Source organism: Pleurodeles waltl, chromosome 4_2 (assembly GCF_031143425.1).
Source record: "Pleurodeles waltl isolate 20211129_DDA chromosome 4_2, aPleWal1.hap1.20221129, whole genome shotgun sequence".
NCBI lineage: Eukaryota > Metazoa > Chordata > Amphibia > Caudata > Salamandridae > Pleurodeles > Pleurodeles waltl.
In genome coordinates, this window is record NC_090443.1 from 1,049,877,689 (window position 1) to 1,049,901,999 (window position 24,311).

At 47.6% G+C, this 24,311-nt stretch overlaps 1 protein-coding gene across 10 annotated transcripts in view; it reads right to left on the reverse strand.

Moving 5' to 3' along the window:
- LOC138293717 (equilibrative nucleobase transporter 1-like) overlaps positions 1 to 24,311 on the reverse strand; it is a 383,365-nt gene that overhangs the window by 63,030 nt on the left and 296,024 nt on the right. For all 10 annotated transcript variants that reach the window (XR_011203087.1, XR_011203090.1, XR_011203089.1 and 7 more), the window contains 3 exons: positions 17,154 to 17,200; positions 15,845 to 15,921; positions 11,361 to 11,453 (listed from right to left, as the gene is read on the reverse strand). Coding sequence is in view for 7 of the 10 variants with exons in the window: in XM_069233048.1 (XP_069089149.1) it covers positions 11,361 to 11,453; positions 15,845 to 15,921; positions 17,154 to 17,200 (217 nt within the window). In the remaining 3 variants the exon portion in view is untranslated. The remainder of the gene's footprint in view (positions 1 to 11,360; positions 11,454 to 15,844; positions 15,922 to 17,153; positions 17,201 to 24,311) is intronic.

The following is a 24,311-nucleotide window of genomic DNA, read 5'->3' on the forward strand; positions in this document are numbered from 1 at the left end:
CATGCCATGCCAAGGTGGACCCTGGTCTTCCACTCCAGGGTGAGAGAAAGACAAATCTTTACATTCCTTCTTGGTATCCGCACTAGTCCCACTGCTTGACAGGGCTATCTGTGAGTTGGAATCAGTGTGAACCATCTTTCTCACTCTTATGGTTGAGCAAACCTAACCCTAAAGCGACACGTTCTGAGCTGGACTGGTGTCACCTGTGACTACATCGGGTGCCCCTGGTCTAGGACTGCCCCCGTCACAGGAAAATCCTGAACATAGACACAGATCCCGAGATACAATACATCACAACTAAAGGCACCACTACATAGAAAGCAGACCGGATATGTTCATCAACGCCATAAAAACCGTGGAGGGGCAGGTGATTCTTTAACTGGCCCCTGGAATTCATCAGGATGGGCAACAGTGACCCGTCACCCGGACATCACCCACTGGGGGAAGCTAAGAATTTGGACAGAAACTTCTGAGGTTGGGGTTCCAGTTTTTGGGCTGTGGAGGCTTGAGCTCTATACTTTTTGCAGTGTCACATTTAATTGTGAATTGGGACTATTAGTAGGTTTGCCAACTCTTATCTGCATGCCTGCTCAACCTCTACACCATTTAGTTGTCCTCCAGTAAGAGTCAGAGACTGGAACGTTTAAAGATATCCCAGAGTTTACTCAAGCCAAGGCCATCTTAACCGACATCTAGCGCATAGTGTTTTGGGGGTGGATTTTAGCCCACAAAGGAGCTAGCACGTCAAGGATTTGCGTGTATCTTGTTTGCACTGAAGTAGAATCTTGTTGCATGAAGTCCTGTTTTCCTGAAGCAAAGCGCTGAATGGGCTGTGTGCAGTTTTACACCGTCTTCTTGGTTTGTAACCCCTCCGCCTCATTAACCTCGACTAATGCCCCACCACATATTGCGACGGCCAAGACCCAAAGGGGTCCAGTAAATATCAAAAAGAGGGCAGATGGACAGACAGACACGGATACACATACTCCTTTAAATCGTGACTGTAGATATAAACAGAAGGAAGATCACTCAATTTGCCCAAATGCAGTGACAGATAACACTTACTTCAGTAGTAGTGTAGCAAGCTGTCCTGGTGTGTGGTGCGTACCTATGGTACTTACACCTTATACCAGGTCCAGGTATCCCCTCTTAGTGAAGTGTCTAGAAGCGCGGCTCTCTAGAGGTAGCTGTGGATGAGCAGCCAAGGCTTATCTAGGGGACATGCAAAGCTCATGCAATACCACTGTAGTCACCCAGTACTCACACACATGAAAGAAAACACTCAGTGTTACAAAAATAAAGGTACTTTATTTTTGTAACACAATACCACAAATTACTAAAAGGGCAACCCTCCAGTAGGAGGTAAGTAATACACACATATATATATATATATATATATATATATATATATATATATATATATATATATATACACACACACATACACACACACACACACACACACACACTAGTAATCAGAAATAGGCATAGAAAAGGTTAGAAAACAGTGCAAATAGCAATAACCAATAGTGACCCTAGGGGGAGCCCAAACCATATACTAAAAAAATGGAATGAGAACACAGGAGCCCAACATAGGTAAGTAGAATGTGTAGAGGGGAGCTGGGAGTACTAGAAAACCACAGAGGTAAGTAACACAGTGCCCCCTCAGCGACCAAAAATGCAGGAGTAAATCACTGGATTTTCCCAAAACCACCCAAAAGGAGGAAAAGAAGACACTCAGACACACAGACAAGAGTACAAGAAAAACAGTGGTGGATTCCTGGAGACAGAAGACATGTGGAGAGAGGGGACGAAGTCCAAGAGTCACAGTGGAGTCCAGGAGGAGTAGGAGCTACTACCCACGCAGCTGTACTTGCAGAAGTTGGTCGATGGTGATGAACAGGTCTGTGCTGCAGCCCTGGAGCCAGAGAAGAGTTCCTGATGGATGCAGATGATGTCCCATGCTGGAGTGAAGATTGCAGTCGGGTGTCGGTGGAGGAATTCCACCAACAAGCCTTGGCAAAGGCAAACTCGCGGTTAGTGGAAAGGTGGTGCTGCCAGGGGACCAGCAAGGCCCAGGAGGACTCAACCAAGGAGGGGGAGTCACAGAGGTCCCTCAGCGTCACAGAGAGTCCACAGGAGCAGAGGTAGCACCCACAGGAGTCCCAAAGGATGGGGACACAGAAGTCGTAGAAGAGGCCCACGCAGCACTACAGAAGAGGATACCACGCTGCCGGAAAACCACACAGGAGGCTATGCTTTGCAGGAAGGAGTGTTGAGGCTGGAGCAACACGTCGCCTGAAGATCCCTTGGAGGAGATGAAAACAAGCCATGGCAGCTGCAAGAGACACGGAGCACAGGGGTACGGTCCTGCGTGGGAAGGCGAAGGCTTACCTCGACCAAAGTTGGACAGCTGTCAGAGAGGACAAAGAGGCGTACTCTGGACCACCACCTGTGATGCAGGATCCACACAGCTCAAGATGAGGGGAGATCCACGCAGGCAGTGGTCGCTTGCTGTAGGTGCCTGCGGTTGCAGTGGAGTGACTCTTTCACTCTAAGGGAGATTCCTTCTTCTTGTGCAGGCTGAAGAGTTCATGAATTCTGAGGATGCACAGCCGGGGAAATTTTGCAAAGCTGGAAGGAGCTGTGGAAACAAAGTTGCAGAAGAGTCTTCTTCATTGATTGCAGCGTTGTCGGTTCCTGGAGGGTCCAGTCGCAGTTCCAGTGACCAGAAGTCGAAGTGAAGGTTGCAGAGGAATCCTGCCGGAGTCTTGCAAGCCGAATCTGAGGACCCACCCAAGAGAGAGACCCTAAATAGCCCTGAAAGTGGGATTGGTCACCTAACCAGGTAAGCACCTATCAGGAGGGGGCTCTGACATCACCTGCCGGGGGCTCTGACATCAGCTGCCTGACCTGGCCACTCAGATGCTCCCAGAGTTCCCTGCCAACCTTGGAAACAAGATGGCAGAACCCAGGAACCTTCTGGAGGAGCTCTGAGCACCACCCTCGGGTGGTGATGAACAGGGAAGTGGTCACTCTCCTTTCCATTGTCCAGTTTCAGGCCAAAGCAGGGACTGGGGGTCCCGGAACCGGTGTGGACTGGTTTATGCACGGAGGGCACCAAATGTGCCCTTCATCACAAACCAGTGGCTTGGGGAGGCCACTCCTCCCAAGCCAGTCACACCTATTTCCAAAGGGAGAGGGTGTTACCTCCCTCTGCCAAAGGAAATCCTTTGTTCTGCCTTCCTGGGCTTGATCAGATCAAGCAGCAAGAAGGCAGAAACCTGCCTGAGGGGTGGCAGCAGCTTGGGCTGCCCGGAGAACACTGTAAGACTGGTGGACCCCTAAGGAGCCCCCAGAGTGCATGGAATCATACTTCCAATACTTGCAACAGTACTGGGGTATGATTCTGACATGTTTGATACCAAACATGCCCAGGGTTGGAGTTACCATTATGTAGCTGGACATAGGTAGTGACCTATGTCCAGTACACATGTGAAATGGCGTCCCGCACTCACAAGGTCCAGGAAAATGGATCTGGAGTTCGTGGGGCACCTCTGCTAGTGCATTGCTGCCCTCACACACAGGTACCTGCACCCTCCCCTCTGGGCTGAGAGGGCCTACCAAAGGGGTGACCTGGTGCAGAGACCTGTAGTGAAAATGGGTGCATGCACCCGTTTCACACAGACTGCAATGGCAGGCCTGCAGAACCCTTTGCATGGGCTCCCTATAGGTGGCAGAATAACTGCTGCAGCCCATGGGGATCCCCTGGTATCCCAATGCCCTGGGTACCTAGGTACCCTATAACAGGGACTTACATGGGCGGATCAGTATGCCAATTGTGGTAAGAAAAAGGTACAATTTACAGGAGAGAGCAAAACTACTGGGGTCCTGGTTAGCAGGATCCCAGTAGACACAGTTAAACACACAGACAACAGGCAGAAAACTGGGGTAACCATGCCAAGAAAGAGGCTACTTTCCTACAGGTTTTTCACCCTTGTTGGTGCAGCCTGTGCTGTGTAGCTCTAGATATGTGCTTTTGGATACTTTACTTCATCAGTAGAGAGCAACAAGTCGTTTTGAGGTGCCGGACGTGTTGCCTAAAGTAAAGAGGCTCTACTGAGCTGATGAGCTTGTGTTGATGCCCCTGCACCCAATGAGTGGTACAGATCCTGAGAAGACTTACTGAAGTAAGTGTTATCAGACACTGTATTTCCCATGATGCACTGGGGCACATTTGGTGCTGGGATGCGAGGCAGTGTGCTCCCACCCTCCTTCTGTAAATATAAGATTTAATTTTCTACTCTGTGCCCCCCCCCCCCACAGACTACTTTAGCTAACGTCCCCCAGACTCCAGAGGTAAATGCCTAGGAAAAGGCAATTTGCTACTATGGGCTAAAAATGCGGGAATAGTCCCAAATGTGTGTGCTTGGTAGCGCTCATCAGTAGGCTTCAGAGCGCACTCAACATAAAGTAATGTCAGTTACAGCCAATCGAGAGGACACAAGCTGTGAAACATGCACACACGACAATGTGTGAGGACACAAGCTGTGAAACATACATGACAATGTGTGAGGACACAAGCTGTGAAACATACACACACGACAATGTGTGAGGACACTAGCTGTGAAACATACACGACAATGTGTGTGGACACAAGCTGTGAAACATGCACACACGACAATGTGTGAGGACACAAGCTGTGAAACATGTGCAAGTGGCAGTGTGGGAGGAAGCAAGCAGTGAAACATGCACACGACAATGTGTGTGGACACTAGCTGTGAAACATACACACACGACAATGTGTGAGGACACTAGCTGTGAAACATGCACACATGGCAATGTGTGAGGACACTAGCTGTGAAACATGCACACATGGCAATGTGTGAGGACACTAGCTGTGAAACATACACACACGACAATGTGTGCGGACACAAGCTGTGAAACATACATGACAATGTGTGAGGACACAAGCTGTGAAACATACACACACGACAATGTGTAAGGACACTAGCTGTGAAACATGCACACATGGCAATGTGTGAGGACACTAGCTGTGAAACATGCACACACGACAATGTGTGAGGACACTAGCTGTGAAACATGCACACATGGCAATGTGTGCGGACACAAGCTGTGAAACATGCACACGACAATGTGTGAGGACACTAGCTGTGAAACATGCACACATGGCAATGTGTGAGGACACTAGCTGTGAAACATGCACACACGACAATGTGTGAGGACACTAGCTGTGAAACATGCACACATGGCAATGTGTGCGGACACAAGCTGTGAAACATGCACACGACAATGTGTGAGGACACTAGCTGTGAAACATGCACACATGGCAATGTGTGAGGACACTAGCTGTGAAACATGCACACACGGCAATGTGTGAGGACACTAGCTGTGAAACATACACACACGACAATGTGTGCGGACACAAGCTGTGAAACATACATGACAATGTGTGAGGACACAAGCTGTGAAACATACACACACGACAATGTGTGAGGACACTAGCTGTGAAACATACACGACAATGTGTGTGGACACAAGCTGTGAAACATACACACACGACAATGTGTGTGGACACAAGCTGTGAAACATGTGCAAGTGGCAATGTGGGAGGACGCTAGCTGTGAAACATACACACACGACAATGTGTGAGGACACTAGCTGTGAAACATGCACACGACAATGTGTGAGGACACTAGCTGTGAAACATACACGACAATGTGTGCGGACACAAGCTGTGAAACATGTGCAAGTGGCAGTGTGGGAGGAAGCAAGCAGTGAAACATATGCACCTGGCAGTGCTGGGAGATGCAAAACATGCATGTGGGAGTGCGGGGAAATGCAAGTTGTGAAATATGCGCACGTGGGAGTGCAGGGGCACACAAGTTGAAAAACATGCACACGTGGCAGTGCAGGGAGCCGCAAGTAGTGAAACATGCACCCTAGGCCACATGGGAGACACCAGATGTGAAAAAGTAGCATATGGCAACGTGAGAGGACACAAGCTGTGAAACATGTGCCCATGGGTATGTGGGAGGATGCAAGCCATGAAGCATGTACATGCAGCAGTGTGATAGGATGCAGTTGTGAAACATGCACACGTGACAGTGTGGGAGGCTGCAGGGTCGCCTTACCAAGGCATGATCACTGCTCCCAGCCCGGGCGGCCGGATAAAGTGTACATCAGTGGTTCCCAACCTTGTGACTTCTGTGGACCCCCACTTTATCATTACTGGAACCCGGGGGCTCCACTGAAGAATTACTGGAATCACGGGGACCCCCCCCTACTGAGTCATTACTGGAAGTCAGGGACCACGGCCTAAACATTATTTTTTGTGCATTGTTTCGTGTTTCAAGTCATTACAGACACACGCGTTCATCTAGACATACACACATTTTATTTCATTTGCAAACAAATATAAATAAAAAAATAAAAACAATTTATAGAGGAATGATTAAACTTTTCTAAATTCAATTAAAGTTACATATCGTTCGTACTATATCCTGTCTGGTGCATCTGCACGGCTCCCACAAATTAATCTGAGGACACTAATTCAATTTTTAGCATCCAATTTCAAATTCCTTGACATTTACAGTACATTTTGAAATGTTCAGTTGTACATTCAGCCACTTTATTTATATACACGCTGTTCATATTATTTGATTTTCTAAGCAGTCGCGGACCCGCTGAGGAGGCTTTGCGGACACCCGTGTGGGCAGCTGCCCAGAGCGACGGGCTCACCCCGACGTAGGGCCCCCCGACACTGCACGACAGCTAGGCCATGACTTCCCACACTGATACACTTGTTCCCCCCACCACACACAAATGAGACCAAGGCATGGCGTGTTGCTTCAGCCCAAGGGCGGTGGCCCCCATCTCCGGGGTTTCGCAGTCACGTGTAGCGCTGCACGGAACAGGGGGGGAATTTCCATCACTCCCAGGCCTCACAGCACTGTACCATGGTTGTAAGAACCCCTTCTCTAGGCTTCGCTGCACTATACAGTTGCTGCGAGGCCAGGGTGGGCCCTCTTCCAAGCTTCACACTCACGGTGTAGCGCTGCGAAGGCCCCCTCACTGGTCTCGCAGAGCTGGACCATGGCTTTAAGTCCCAGTAGAGCCAACTACCCCAACCTAGGGTTACGGTGGCTAGCCGCCTCCCATTCCTCAGGTTTGTCTTGCAATTGAAGCTTCAGTCACACTCCCCGCAGAGACGCGCTGCAGGACCACCCACCGTCCTGCATTTTAGTGTCCTGCCACTTTTAATCTTACATATGGCAAGCAACACTCACTCTTCCATCCTGTTATGAGCTGAAAACAAAATAGTTACTCATCGTGGGAGGGCGGGCTGCAGAAGAAGAGGGGGTCCTGCGCCATGCAGCCTCAGGAGCACGTTCAGCCCCGGAGATGCAAATCCTGCTGATAAATAGCCCTGAATGTGTCAATAAAAACTATACTGGGACCTGTCCAGTGAATAGGCCCTTGGTGTTTATTTCATCCACTAAGCCGGTTTCAAAGTGACGACAAAGGGCGGAACAGGGAGAGTTTTATTTGCCTAGGATCACACAGTTTACAGCACTGTGCTGTTGTCTGGGGTCCACTAATTTACCAATGGCTATACATTTACCACTGTATTGCATTTTGTGAATGTAAGGAAATGCCTCTTTTTGTATGGTCACCCCCAAAAGATTTGGGGTGATAACTCCTGGTTTTTCGACTCTGAGTGGACGGAGGTCTGCTAACCAATCCTCACTGTGCCCGGACCTTAAACTGTGCATGTTTGATTGGCTTATACCCAATTGGCATACACTAACATATTAGTAAGTCCCCAATATATGGTACCCAGGGCCTATATGTTAGATGGGCACCCTAAGGATTGCAGCGCTCACTGGTTGTGCCACCCTGGGCGTGACAAAGGTGAAACATGGCTCCCAGTCGGCCACTGCAGACTGGAAGTGCACTTAAACTGCTAACTCGACTTTGCCATTTAAAACAATGCCGATCCCCAAATATTCATATTTAATATATTTACGTTTTATTAGACTTATGAAGTATACAAGTCACCCCTAAGGCAGGCTAATAAGCCCTAAACCAGAGTGCTGTATATCAAACAGTGGAACATGTACTTTTACACGTTCTAACAGTAAAAGCCCGAAATTGTAGTTTTTACTGTGGAAAAGGTTAATAGCCCCATTGGCAAATGCAGAGTTGCAAGCGGAGACCTCAGCCTTTCTAACTTCAGACTGGGACTACTAAAGTTGGTACTGTAAGGTATCAAACAGCTTGCTGCATTAAGCCCAACTTGGTGCCCAAGTGAGAATTAATGTAACTTGCTGCAGTGTGCAAGTTTTATAAAGTTGTCATTTTATTGCCCTAAATTCCCTGTGCCTGTCCACGGCTGCACATGGGGGTCTGTCCCAGAGACAGCCTTCTGCTCTCCTGGGGAGACGTGCCAATGACTCCCAGCAAAGGACACAATGAAAGCCTGCACTGGCGAGAGGTGCTGCCTCTCCCTGGCAGGAAGCCACATGGGCCTTGGCCCAAAAGGCAAGTTTCAACAGAGAAGCCGCCTTCGAAAGGAACATGGTGAACACTCAGGAGAGGCGTGCTCGTTTTGTAGGCAGACAGACTGGCACTTGGGAAAGAGAGGAGAAACCAGTTGTCACATCAGTTTTCACTAACGCATGTAACATAACTAGCCTAAAAAGAGAGAAATAGAAGCTATTGGATAAAAATATCCAGGTTTTGATTGCTTTCCTGAATTTAAGATTGGTCTCATTAATTGGCGTGGAGAGTTTACTATAACCACAGCTTTATGCTGCGAGGAGTCAGGACTGAGGGCCATTATTGGCTCACTCGGCTTGGAGAAGGACTCGTGGTGCTCTCAGCTCCTCTGCATGAAGATCTTGGCTCCTGTGTGAGCTCCCTCCACTTGTTGATCCTCACAGTTTGGGGACTTCCTCACCTGGATTACTCACTCCTGATTTACTCCTACCCTGTGAAGATTTCATCAGCAAGGTGTTTTTTTATCTCCCCAGCTTTTCTGTCCTGAGATGGTGGCAGCTTCTCCGGGGCACTGGTTTACATCGTATTTGAGTTTCTGGTGACACAATGGCTTCTGGAAACAGACCCCTTACTTCCGACAATGGGATCTTGATCTGGGTGACCAGTAAGCGTTCCGCCCTGAACAATGGGGAGGCATCTGGGGATATTTAAACTTGCAGAAATTACAGAGAACAGTTTTCTGAAGGCGGCTCAGGGACAAACAGCTGGAACCTCCATGCACGCCTGTCATGAAGTAATATAAATCCCATTATATTCTACGGGATTTATATTTTGGCGGACGGGAAATCCATCACCGTTGTGACAGAGTAATTTGTGTGCTGAGATCTCCATCAGGCCGTAGGTTTGGGTGTCCCAGTCAAATGGGCACCTGATTACTAAGGGAACTTTTTAGGACACGAAGACGCACTCCAGTGCCCTTTCCATCACATGGCTCGGTCGCATTAAAAGCATGCCAGCTCACTCAGGATCTTCTTGTATTCTGCACGCCCCTCGTACACTTCCTGATAAGGACGTCCAGGTGATTGCAGATAGGCATATGGAAAACAATATCTAAGGGAGTGAAACTGATCTGCCGAAGCCACCAGTTAGGGCTGGTTCCCTGACCAAGTGCTGCAATGGCATGGAGGGATACCTGGACAGGTTCATCAGCTCTAATAACCTGTTCCAAGATATGGATGGTCCATGGACGGTCCGCTCTCCTAGGAGCAGAGATCCAGGGATGCCTCCTCACTCTGCCTCCATTTCCAACCAATGCTGCACACCCTTCTCATACTCAGTCCCTCGACACAAGTATCTACACTCAGTTCTAGTGAGAAGATTGAATATGTGAACTTAGGCTTCTTGTGTTCCTTTACTGACTTGGACTGGGCATCTGCTTGGCCGTCTCCAGAGTATCTGCGACTGTGGTGCAGTCAGGCACACTACAGAGAGGCAGCCTCGTTTCCTCGGTCTGAGATGAAGCTCACACATGCTTTTCATTACATACTACACAATTAGATGAGATTTTCTTTACAGTTGTTGTCTGTCCTAAAGCTATGCTCCACATGTTTTGCACGTTGTTTTTAATACAATGAGATATAGGGCTTCTAATTCCTATAATTTTCATCCAGGTTTATTTTTATGTATAAGTCTTCATGACTTCATCAAAATAAACTCATGAAGAGGACGATGATAGATACAAAGTACTTACTCAAGATCCTCACCGAACAATCTACACAGCGCTTTGCGCCTCACAAAGTATAGGAAAGCACAATACCAGGGTTCTGCAAAGTCGGTCCTGGAGAGCCAGGTCCATGCCAGGTTTTTAGAATATCCACATTTAGAAAAATGTAGATTTCTGAAACACCTTTTTTTCTAAATATGGATATGCTAAAAACCTGGCATGGATCCAGCTCCCCAGGACCTACTTTGCAGAACCCTGCACTATAAAAATACCAACACAATAACAGAGTATGGAGTTAGATTTGTTGTTTCCAGCTGTAGGATATAGTCAAGGATGACTGGAGGCAGGAGGGGGCAGGAAGGAGTATGCAGCTATAATATAAACACGACCGCTGGAGTCAGAGCGCGGGCGAGAGGGCAGAATTGGTTGGGTTTACTGCAGGGTTGGCACCTTGGCTCAGAATTCCAGGAACGAAGGTAGAAAGTGTTCTCCATTAGTAGCGGGTGCCTCAGGCACCAGTTGGAGCAGTAAACAACAATAATTAGAAATCCTGCCTTTTAAAGCAGGAGACCGCACCCTTAGTGACATAGAAATACGTGCGTTTGCATTTTTAAATACCTTGTTTTCAACCCTAGCGACAAATGCACAGCAGCGAAACTGTTCCTCTGTTACAGCAGGAGCAGGCTCTCCACCCTCCATCACCACCTGCCTAGCTCCAGCACGAGCCTGAGGGGGTTTCTAGGAGCATGTGGTCCCCAAGTCAGTGTGGGTGCACAGAGCAGGAACACAGAGTACAAGGTGTATCAAGGTGATCAACCCTGCGCCACCTGCCCCTGTGCCACCCAAGAGTGAATACATGGGCGAGGTCACACCAGCTGCCAGGCCTCCTAGGGGGAGGACGTTTAACCACACTGCACTTAGTGCTGGGCCAGTCCTGCTCCTGCACCCCAGAACAGTACCGAGGACTACAACATTGGTGAAATAGGGGAGAATTCCGGACCCAACCACTAGATGATGGAATAATGCACAGCATGTGAATCCAGAAAATATTCACGCTGCAAAACTGCAGAAGCACGCAGTGCAACCAGCCGCCTTCATAAATTCACAGTTTTACCTTGATGAGCAGGAAGACGGCAGAGGAGGAATCGAAGGCTCCATTGTAGAGAGTGATGATGGTGGACCTGTGCCGGCCGAAGAGGTTCCCAACCTGCAGAGGGGGTCAGCAGAGCGAGGTCAGAGAGAAGGAAACTCCCAGCAGCACCGCTACAGCGCGTCACCTAATTCTGCAAATATTCCCTGTCCACCACCCCTTCACTCCTCTCCCTTTAGATCCCTCCAGGCCTCCCTCAAGCCCTTTCTGCACACCCCATGTGTGCCTGCACCCCCCATCACTGCATGTGTCTTCCACCACTCCAGACCTCTCTCTCCATTCCTTCAGGCCTTCTCTCCATCCTCCTAGGCCTCCCTCTCCCCCATTCCTCCATGCATCATTCCATCCAACAGGACATTGTCCCTTCATCCTTTGAAGGCCCCTCTCTTACATTCATTCCCTCCATCTCTCCTGGCCTCTCACCATCCCTCCAAGCATCCCCCATCCCTCCATGTGTCTCCATTCCTCCAGGCCTCTTTCCATCCTTCCAGGCCTCCCTCACCATCCCTCCAGGAGTGTCCCAGGCCCTGTGTGTCTCTACACCCCTCCAGGCCCCTCTCTTACATTCATTCCCTCCGTCTCTCCTGGCCTCTCACCATCCCTCCAAGCATCCCCATCCCTCCATGTGTCTTCCATTCCTCCAGGCCTCTCCCTCCAGGAGTGTCCCAGGCCCTGTGGGTCTCTACACCCCTCCAGGCCCCTCTCTATCCATTCCTTCATGTCTCTCTGTATCGCTCTAGTCATCTCTCCATCCTTCCAAGACTCCTCCCCTCTCAGGCCTCTCCCTTCCTCTCACTCCATCACGTTACTTTCTATTCCACCAGGTGCATAACCAAGCCTCAAGGCATCTCTCCATTCCTACATATGTCATCCATTCTCTTTTTTTATTTATGTATTTTCTCTCTCTCTCTCTCTTCCATCCATCCATCCATCCATCCAGGCTTCGCTCTTTCCCTTCCTCCATCCCGTCACGTGTCTCTCCATTCCTCAAGGCAGCTTACCATCTCCTCATTCCTCAATAACTCTCCACCTTTGACCTTTCCCCAGCCCTTCCTTCGCCCCCATGTCTCTCCTCCTGCCATGTATCTTCCATTTCCAGGCCTCACTCTTTCCCTCTCTCCATACCTTCAAGTGTCTGTCTCCAACTCTCCGGGCCTCACTCCTGCTCTCTCTCCATCCCTTCAAGTGTCTCTCTCCATCCCCCCAGGCACCTCTCATTCCTTCCTGAACTGTCTTCATTCCTTCAGGACTTTCTCATTGCCCTCTTGCTCCCTCCCGTGTGTCCCTCATGTTTTGTACCCTTTGTCTCAACCATCTCTCCTACCACAGCTCTCGTACACTCTCTCTACAGCCAATACGGCGGTCATTGTCCCTCCTGTTCCCTCACCTTAGTCCCCCTGACACTCTTACATCCCTCGTCTCCTCTACGGTCCCACTAAAGCTTCTGGACATCTCGAATGCATGCCGTCATCCCATCTGCTGCTAGCATGTCCCTCATGTTCCCTCAATACTCTCTTATGCTTTACATCCGTCATGTCCCCTCATGCTTCCTCAGTTCTCTGTCCCCTTACATCTCTCTGCTTGCTTTACATCCGTCATGTCCCCTCATGCTTCCTCAGTTCTCTGTCCTCTTACATCTCTCTGCTTGCTTTACATCCGTCATGTCCCCTCATGCTTCCTCAGTTCTGTCCCTTTACATCTCTGTTTGCTTTGCATCCGTCATGTCCCCTCATGCTTCCTCAGTTCTGTCCCCTTACATCTCTCTGCTTGCTTTACATCCGTCATGTCCCCTCATGCTTCCACAGTTCTGTCCTCTTACATCTCTCTGCTTGCTTTGCATCCGTCATGTCCCCTCATGCTTCCTCAGTTCTGTCCCTTTACATCTCTGTTTGCTTTGCATCCGTCATGTCCCCTCATGCTTCCTCAGTTCTCTGTCCCCTTACATCTCTCTGCTTGCTTTACATCCGTCATGTCCCCTCATGCTTCCTCAGTTCTGTCCCTTTACATCTCTCTGCTTGCTTTGCATCTGTCATGTCCCCTCATGCTTCCTCAGTTCTCTGTCCCCTTACATCTCTCTGCTTGCTTTACATCCGTCATGTCCCCTCATGCTTCCTCAGTTCTGTCCCTTTACATCTCTCTGCTTGCTTTGCATCCGTCATGTCCCCTCATGCTTCCTCAGTTCTCTGTCCCCTTACATCTCTCTGCTTGCTTTACATCCGTCATGTCCCCTCATGCTTCCTCAGTTCTGTCCCATTACATCTCTCTGCTCGCTTTGCATCCGTCATGTCCCCTCATGCTTCCTCAGTTCTGTCCCTTTACATCTCTCTGCTTGCTTTACATCTCGTGTCACCTCATGCTTCCTCAGTTCTCTGTCCCCTTACATCTCTCTGCTTGCTTTACATCCGTCATGTCCCCTCATGCTTCCTCAGTTCTCTGTCCCCTTACATCTCTCTGCTTGCTTCACATCCGTCATGTCCCCTCATGCTTCCTCAGTTCTGTCCCTTTACATCTCTCTGCTTGCTTTGCATATGTCATGTCCCCTCATGCTTCCTCAGTTCTCTGTCCCCTTACATCTCTCTCCTTGCTTTACATCCGTCATGTCCCCTCATGCTTCCTCAGTTCTCTGTCCCCTTACATCTTTCTGCTTGCTTTGCATCCGTCATGTCCCCTCATGCTTCCTCAGTTCTCTGTCCCCTTACATCTCTCTGCTTGCTTCACATCCGTCATGTCCCCTCATGCTTCCTCAGTTCTCTGTCCCCTTACATCTCTCTGCTTGCTTTACATCCGTCATGTCCCCTCATGCTTCCACAGTTCTCCCTTCCTGATTTACATCCGTCATGTTCCCTTCTGTTTGCCCAGTTTTTATGTCCCCCCACTTCTCTTCTCTTGTTTTGTAGAGCTGCCACCTCGCATCACTCATGCACTCACCCGCCCACTCCACGCTTCTCTGGGTCTCACTCCATGAGTCTTCTGTCCCCTAGTGTCTCTCTTGCCCTCTCTAGCTTCTCCCTGACCCCCTGCATCACTCTTGTACTTTTCATGGACAACCTTTCCCCTCCACTCCTTTACACTGGAATCTCTGCAGCCCTCTCAGTGACCCTCCCACCTCCTTTCATGTCCTTCCCCATGCATGCCTGCCCGGTCCCCTCTACGCTTCCCCTGTCCCCTCCCACAGCTCCTATCTGTGTCTCATGTCCCCTCTACACTTCTCCCGCCCCCTCCCATAGCTCCTATCTGTGTCTCATGTCCCTTCTACACTTCTCCTGCCCCCTCCCATAGCTCCTATCCGGCTCCCATGTCCCCTCTACACTTCTCCTGCCCCCTCCCATAGCTCCTATCTGGTTCTCATGTCCCCTCTACACTTCTCCCGCCCCCTCCCATAGCTCCTATCCAGCTCCCATGTCCCCTCTACACTTCTCTCGTCCCCTCCCATAGCTCCTATCTGAGTCTCATGTCCCCTCTACTCCTGCCCCTCTCATAGCTCCTATCCGGCTCTCATGTACCCTCTACACCACTCCTCCCCCTCCCATAGCTCCTATCTGGCTCTCGTGTCCCCTCTACACTTCTCCAGCCCCCTCTCATAGCTCCTATCCGGCTCTCATGTCCCCTCTACACCTCTCCTCCCCCTCCCATAGCTCCTACCTGGTTCTCATGTCCCCTCTACGCTACTCCCGCCCCCTCCCATAGCTCCTACCTGGTTCTCATGTCCCCTCTACACTACTCCCGCCCCCTCCCATAGCTCTTACCTGGTTCTCATGTCCCCTCTACTCCTGCCCCTCCCATAGCTCCTATCCGGCTCTCATGTCCCCTCTACACCTCTCCTCCCCCTCCCATAGCTCCTATCTGGTTCTCATGTCCCCTCTACACTTCTCCTGCCCTCTCCCATAGCTCCTACCTGGTTCTCATGTCCCCTCTACACTTCTCCTGCCCTCTCTCATAGCTCCTACCTGGTTCTCATGTCCCCTCTACACTTCTCCTGCCCCCTCTCATAGCTCCTATCTGGTTCTCATGTCCCCTCTACACTTCTCCTGCCCCCTCTCATAGCTCCTATCTGGTTCTCATGTCCCCTCTACACTTCTCCTGCCCTCTCCCATAGCTCCTACCTGGTTCTCATGTCCCCTCTACACTACTCCCGCCCCCTCCCATAGCTCCTACCTGGTTCTCATGTCCCCTCTACACTACTCCCGCCCCCTCCCATAGCTCCTACCTGGTTCTCATGTCCCCTCTACACTACTCCCGCCCCCTCCCATAGCTCCTATCTGGTTCTCATGTCCCCTCTATGCTTTCCCTGTCCCCTGGTGTCACTCGGGTCCCCTCCCTGGCTTTCCTGCCGCCATGTTATTTCTACCTACTTGATCCCTCTCAGTTTGCTTTTCTCCCATTTGAGCGCCCTTTGCGCGCGTGTCCTGCGCACTCCATGACAGCCCCGGTGGGACATGTCCACGCACCTGCATGTTCGTCATGATGAACAGAATCCCTCCAATCGCCAGCAACGATAGAGCAGGGAACAGAAGCCAGGCGGAGGCTGGAGTGGGAGAAAGAGGAACAGGTGACTGGGCGTAGCGCCTTAAACACAGTCAAGAATATAGCGCCAATAGTGTAGACACAGTCACCTTTAGTACACACCGTTCAAACTATATGTAACTTGGCATGCCAAACCATGACATGGCAGCTATGACATGCCTGGCTATATGCTGCATGGGAACACGTCTGACTGACTGGCACATTGTAGGAAGACATCAGCCCAGCTGTGCTGCAAACTGAAAACATGCCTGACTGCACCTATGTGAACACTTGCCTTGTCCATATGACATGCAAAGGCACTCTTAAACATATGTAATAAGTGTACAATAACCACAGTCTACCCTTCTGCACCACACACTGTGTAGGGCATGCTCAGCTGTGTTACACACTGTGTGCATGATACTTTCAACTACACACAAACCAACCTTTCCACTCAGTAAGCACTGAAACATCCAATGCAAACACACACCAAGCAAAGATGTGTACTTTTCTTTCACAAGCCTCATGAGTTTGTGCCACAATCTCCTACACAATCAAAGCAGGGAATCCTGCCACACATGGCAACCAAAGGCATATGCAGTTGTGTAACACACCAAGGAAAGGCACAGCCGCCTTGCTTGCCCAACCTAAGTGGCTGCACAGTCAAAGGTATAACTAGTCTGTGGGTTAAAGGGACACAAGCAACTTTATCACAAAGGAAGGCAAGACAAACAAGTCTGAACAAAGCAATACTCATATGCACTGGAATATGGCACCAGCATTTCTACTACAGATTGAATAATGGAGCAGAACCGTGCAGGCATCAAACGAACATGTGACATTACTAAACACTAGACAGAGGCACAAACATCTATACACTATGCTAAACAAATACGCAAACAACTCTGCTACAGGGTGGAAAGGAAACATACCTAGTATATATTGATCAATGAGACAACTCTACACAACGAATGTAACAGCAATTAGTGCACACACCAACAAAATAACAAACAATTTGACTCTACTTTGAGCAAACAGGTACACAAGCCTACGACACATTAAGCAACTCTTGCTGAACAAGGACACAGGTTCTTCTAGTCTCTGGAAAGACCTAACCCACTCAGACATCAAACACAGCCTCAAACAACTTTACTACACTGTGAAAAGTAAAATACACACATTACTAAAAGGGCCTCGTGCAGAGGTACTACAAACACACCACAAACACACCCACCACAACAGAGGCATAGTTACCAGCAGTGGAGAAGGCAACCAGAAGTGTGGCCACTGTGTACAGGGATCTGGAATGACAAAAACAAACACAAGTTATACAATCATTGTGGGGAAAGGAGCTGAAGTGGGTGGCATACCGTGATCCTGGGAGATGTACACAGTTTGAAAGGAAAAAACAACATACATGTACACACACATATATATGAGAAACACACATAAGCTGTATAAATGAAAAACACATAAGCTGGGCAACATCTCACAGGCAAGTCTCAATGAAAAGGGTTAAGACTGATAAGTGAAGTCCTGGATCCCTTGTGCCCCCTACTGCTGTCAATACACAAGTGCGCCCACACTCACTGGGCCCAACAGTAAAAACGCAGAAGGTACCCACCCCCTACGTGATAATAAGGGAAGTGTAACTGGCGTCCTGTGAACAACATCAAAACAATTCTACAGCTGATGTGACAAACTGGCCGCCTCTACATAGTTCCAAAACTGACTACCTGGTGAAGGGTCTATACCAAGGTGAAGCTTCTTTTAAACTCCCTCTTATCCTCACTCCCTCATACCACACTCAGACCTTGCCATCAGGGGTCATCTTTGACTTATTGTACCCCCGAATACTGCAAGTCACAAGAGCAAGTTTTGGCTTTATAAAAGCTCTCTATAAGTGGGAGCATCTCTCTCAAAAGATACCCACCCTGAACCTTCAGACTATCTCACCGTGACTAAGTGTGGCCACTGGAATCCGCAATAATGTGGCTAACTCGTCAGAAACAAGACAGATGGCTTACAATAGGAAAGGAAGTCTCACGCATCACACCCCAAAACCCAACCGGGATAGGACATGAGGTCACACAGTCCGAATTTACTGCAGTTAGGACATAGGATGAGACAGCCCACATCACCCAGAATTAGGAAATGGACAGTGAAAGAGCCCAGCTTCACTGAAATGATAAAAGGGGTAGATCTAGTGCCCCCTTACTGGAGTTAGATAAGGGATCACACCGTACAGTCTTACTAGGTCTAGAAAATGGGACTACATAGTCTGAGTTTACTAGACATAAGTCATGATAAGGCATGAGCTCACACAGACCACCCTTAGTAGGTATAGGAATAGAAATGGAATTACATATTCTGACCTTACTAGATATAGGGATAATAGGCCATGTGCTCACACAGCCCAACCTCACTAGATACAGGAATTGGAATTACATAGTCTGACCTTACTAGACACAGGACATCATAGGATATAAGGTAATACAGTCCACCCTTACTAGATAGAGGAAATTAGTTTACATAGTCTGACCTTACTAGACATAGGACGTGAAAAGATATGAGCTCACACAGTCCACCTTTACCAGAGTTAGGAAAAGGGATTAGACACTGACCTTACTAGACACAGAATACGAGATCACACAGTGCAACCTTACCAGAGGAAGGACATGGGATCACATTCTCCGATCTCACTATAAATAAGACATGAGATCACACACTCCAAACTTCCTGGACATAGGAAATGAGATCACATAGTCCAACTTTAATGGAGAAAAATAATAAAATCACATAGTCTGACCTTCCTAGACATGAGGAATGAGATCACACAGTTCAGCCTTAGCAAAGGCAGGAAAAGGGATTACAACGCCCACACCAACCCATGAGAGCACATAGACCTGCCTAGCCGAAGCCAGAAACTGGCCATGCATAGGGTAACCTTACCAGGCACAGGACATGGGACCACAAAGTCCACTTTTAACGCATCTCGAAAGCTGCAGATGAGTCCGACCTTGAAATTATTATATTTCTTCCTCATGCTCACAAAGTAACCTGATCTCACAGACAAGGTTAAAGTTTAAAAAAAACACATAGAACCCCTTCCTCTGGTGTCTTCTCAAACCCCAGCAGAACAATTCCAGAATCACTCGAATTGTACAGCAGAGCTATCCCTCACATTTTACAAACTTACGGGTTTAGGCACAAACCCCTACAATGACGGGTTTGAATGGGCCCAGATCTTAGAAAGCAGAACTATCTCCCAAGCAACACATGTTGCAGGTATGGACTAGGACACCAAAGATGTCCTTGGGGTTGTTCCACTCTTACATGCTCAGCTACAAGAAGAGTTAAAGAGGGTTTACAGGCTAAGGCCTGAGACAGCAGAGTAATCCTTTAGATTACTTAGATCAAAAAGACGCAGGCCATAGGAAACAGAGGCAGCCCTTACCCTACACAGATCATGAAAACCTGAACCTCAGACAGCAGATAGGTTACTCGGGCCACACCCAGACCTCAGACAGCAAAGTCCTTAAAGTTGCCCTCACATAAGTTACTCAGATGATAAAGACTCAGGCCTCAGACAGAAGAGCTATCAATCAGGCTACCCAGATTATAAAAGCTCGGGCCTCGGACAGCAGGGATGATCCTTGAACCTACAGAGATATTACATCCATTAGCCCACCCTTGAAGGAGCACCATCCATTACGCTGCACATATGATGTAAGCTCAGGGTTCATGTGAAGATGTCTTACTACGTACAGTGGCCAAGACCCGTTAGAGCGAGCTGAACCTGTGCATTCTAGGAGACCTCAACATACCGTTTGAGAAGAAGGCTCTAGTCTGACCACAACCATAGCCGGCACATCAAACTTTCACGACCACATCCTCCAACAAACCGGGACAGGTCACAGCTACAGACAACCCTCCCCCACCTGTCTCTTGCATGTGTTGGAGCGACCACAACATCATCCCCTTCAAGATCAACAGATCTATTGCTGACAACACTTCAAAGACACCAAAAAACATAAAAAACACTCATATATACAATGGAAAAAAACTCAACTCCCGTCTTGAAAAAAACCCAACAATAAATATATGATTTCAAGACATATAGACCTATAGACCTTCACGGAAAATTAAGGAAGCTTCAAATGCCCCTAGAGAACTCTTTAAAGTGGTACGTTCCCTTACGATTCCTTCTACACCCCCAGAGTTGGAGAATTCTCAAGAATTCTGCAATAAGGTTGCCACCTTTTTTTAAAACAAAGTTTTGCAAATTCAAGCCAGCTTCATTCAATCTGTGGAGGTATCGGATCCCTATGAGTTTTTAAACCGTCCTATAGATCATGACAGCCCCATGCTTACTAATTTTCAGACGTTACGGCTGGAGAGGATTAAAGAGCTTATTATGGGCATTAAATCTGGCTCCCCTAGGGACCCCTGTCATCCCTGATTTAGGTTCCACAGCCCTTGTTCCAATATTTCAGGAGGTCCTGATTACGGGAGTTTTCCCTCCTTTATGGAAGGAAGCGACGGAAGTGCCTTTGAAAAATAAATTAGATGGAGCAGCAAACGATTTTAAGAATCTTCGGCCTATCGCCTTGCTGCCTTTTCAGACTAAAATCTTTGAAAAACATATTAATGAAGAACTTGCCAAATTTCTCCAAGATTCTGGCGGTTTAGACTCCACTCAACAAGGCTTCAGGAAAGCCCATAGCACGGAATCGGCCCTCATTACCACATCGGACACTATCCGGAGATTAGCTGACCAGGGGTTTGGAGCCATTTTAGTGCCATTAGATCTATCAGCAGCTTTTGATACCACCTCTCCACACATCACGGCACTCCGTCTCCATCAGGCGGGTGTCAGAGGCACAGCGCTGAATATTCCGAAGTCTTTTCTAGGAGAAGATCTACTACAGGAAGCTGCGGGCCTTTAGAGCACCCGCTTATCAACTACCGTGTGGGGTCCCTCGAGGCTCCTCGCTCAGCCCCACTCTATTTAATCTGTATGCCGCACAGCTGGCCAGACTTATTTGATCTTTTGGTTTTCTGGCCACTTTTTATGCGGATGATACTCAATTAATCATTCCCGTCCATAAGAACTGGGAGGAAGTTAATGATCGATTCACCGCTGCACGAGTGAGGTTAATAGATGGATGGGCTTGAACTGGCTTAAGATGAATGGCGACAAAACAGAGATTTTGCTCTTTGGTTCTAGTAGGGATCTGTGGAGCTCACGCTGGTGGCCATCAGTGTGTGGAGATCAACCTGCCCCCATTAGTTCCACCAGGAATTTGGGGAATTTACTTTTGACAATTGCCTGTCTTTTAAGTCTCAAGGTAACTCCATCACCAAAGCCTGCTTCTGGACTCTCAAAAGTTTTGAAAAAAGTTTTTCCATATCTACAAAAGGAGAACAGAATTAAGTTATCCCTTGCTCCGGTGATTTCCGAAATAGACTACTGTAATGCTCTAATGCTTAATATTGACAAAACCTCGCTCAGTAAGCTCCAATTAATTTAGAGAACAGCAGCACGTCTAATACTAGATCTTCCCCGTTCAGCCTCGGCCAGCGGAAGTCTGAGACAGTTATATTGGTTACCTGTCAAGAAGTGCATTATCTTTAAGATGATATGTCTGACACATAAGTCCTTGCATATGCGCGGATCTGAATACCTGTTGTCAAAGTTAGGCTGGTACGTCCCAAGTTGTCAGCTTAGATCAACAGGATCCCACCTGGTCCACGTCCCTCACACTCGTAAGGCCAGATGGGGCGATAAAGCATTCATAGTGGCTGCTGCCAAACACTGGAATATGCTACCCATGACAATTAGGAAAGAACACCATTTTTTGGCCTTTAGGAAGCAGCTAAAGCCTTGGCTCTTCCCTCAGTAGTCTCATTTTTTTCTCTCTATGCTTTCGTTTGGTCAATTTACCCACTGTTGCTTAGCATTTCGATGCCACGGCCGGAATGCGCTTTACAAATGCAAAATACAAATTCTACAGATGGAGTCCCACTGCACAGAACAACCAGATACCAACAAAAACCACACCAAGGGTTAACCACGAAAATAGCAGAACATGGATTAACAAAAAAACACAATGCAAGTGGAGAAAACCAAGAGAAGAAAATCACACAGTGCCACTACAACACAGCCTACGGATAGAGCCACCAGAACCACAAAAAACAACACTACTCCACATGCAGAACTGAAGCCGACTGCCATGCTAAAGAAATCCATAATACTCTAGCAGAATTCTGTAATCCTGCGAGCCAAAACACAGAACCACCACAAGTAGAAGACTTCTATGGCAACATTTCTATGGAATTGCTGTGAAAAATTAGGTTCATATAAAATTATCTTTAAGGAGAACACAGACAACATCAACCCCACAAATGACCCAAACAAATTAGAAAGAGAAAGGGAATCTTCCTCACTACATATTTTCAACATCCCCTCAGAAAGAGATTTCAGCAACATCATCATTGTAAGCAAACCATCAGCATATTCTTCAAAACCAGCACCACCAAGCATCTTTAAATACATCCTTTTCACATGCTGTGTAGGGGAGGTAATCGAATCTTACTCAACAAGTCACTGGTACTCCTCAAAAGAACAACCTTGACCAATCCTGCCCAGAATACTACAGAGGTATCTAAAAAAGGCCTTTCTTAGGAAAGATATCTGAAAGAGCAGTATTTACTCACCCTCCAAAATTTACAGAAGAAATCACTTTAGGTCAGACAACATGTCCAACTTCAGGCCAGTCGGAGTCAGCCATTATATCTATTTGGGATGACATAAAACTTACAAAGGGCAATAACGGGGTGGCCACCCATAGTGATATTTGTTTTGACCACTGACTCCACGTTGCTCTACGTTGCACTTAGTTTAGCTGTCCACCGTCACATTAGCGGCCACCAGCTACAGACTCCATTTTGTATTCAGCTTAGCCTTAGCTTCACTGCCACGTTAAAGCTGCAAGTATTTTTCTGTGCATAGCGTGTTATGTAATGTGTTTTTCGCTCATGTTTTTACTTTTCATCAAGAGCTAAGGCATAACATGGGGGCGTTAGGCTGATAAGGATGTACTAGAATGATGTTTATGGTAGAGGCAGGGAACGGTTTGGTTTTGGGAGAGCACCTTGGGATCCTGGCCAGTTCCAACGTGTTCCTTGCAAAACTGACCTGAACCAGCCAGCATTTTGGAACAACAACTTGCGGAGTGGGAGGGTTTTCTAGAAATCTCCTCTCTGGCTCGTTTAAGGTACATAAGAGAGACCGAAAACCGGATGGACAGTGAAGTGATTCAAACCTCTGGCAGGGTCGGTACGCTGATGCCCGTCATCCTTCCCATGAGGGTAGATCTCTTTCTCTTCACGGTTGTTCTGAGGGTCAACGACTTGTTGCTGGCAGGAGAAAGATGAACCAAACTCATCAACTGGGCCCCACGGTGATGAATGTTTAATTCCTATTATCTGCTTTGCATTGTGTATGAGTATATATATATATATATATATATATATATATATATATATATATACACACACACACACACACACACACACAGATATATACACACATACATACACACATATATATATATATATATATATATATATATATATATATATATATATATAGACACACACGTCTTTGCATATATATTTGCTGTTTATAGATTGAAGATTCCTTGTACATGTTTTCATTTCATTATTGAGCACATTTTTAGACCTGCACTTTCGGTTGTACGTTGTACTGACCTTCCTTTATGAGCCCTGCAGAATGATTTAATAAATGTATTTCCTAGACTAAGAGTTGCATACCAGAGATTCTTCTCAGTGTGTGTGTATTTCATCTCAGTCCATAGGGAAGCAAAACACCACCATACTGCTTCAGGATTTATCAGGTACATTTGACACCGTTCATCACCACTCGCTACTACAAAGACACCATCATTTCGGAATATACGAAGATGTTCTAAAATGGACTGCTTCTTTCCTCGGAGACAAAGTGTATTTTACCTACCACCTATGTTCTCACCACACCTACCCTATCAGCTCATCACACCTAAAACGTTAGCGCTCCTCCAGAGATCATTCATATTCCTTCTATTATTCAACATGTACCAACACTGTCCTTACCAAACATGACTAAATCATTCAATCTCATCTATTACAACTATGCAGATGACATGCAAATGTTTCTGATAACGAATGTCCCAGAAGACCTCTACAACTATTAACTTGATGGCTGCCTTTGCACCATAAACATATGGATGAAAGTTAATAACACCTCAGAGAGAGAAAGATCTTGACCTGTGAACAATGACACAAACCAGTCTACCACAACATTACCCGAGAAACTCGAAAAGTCAGAAAGCCATGGGGTGACCAAGG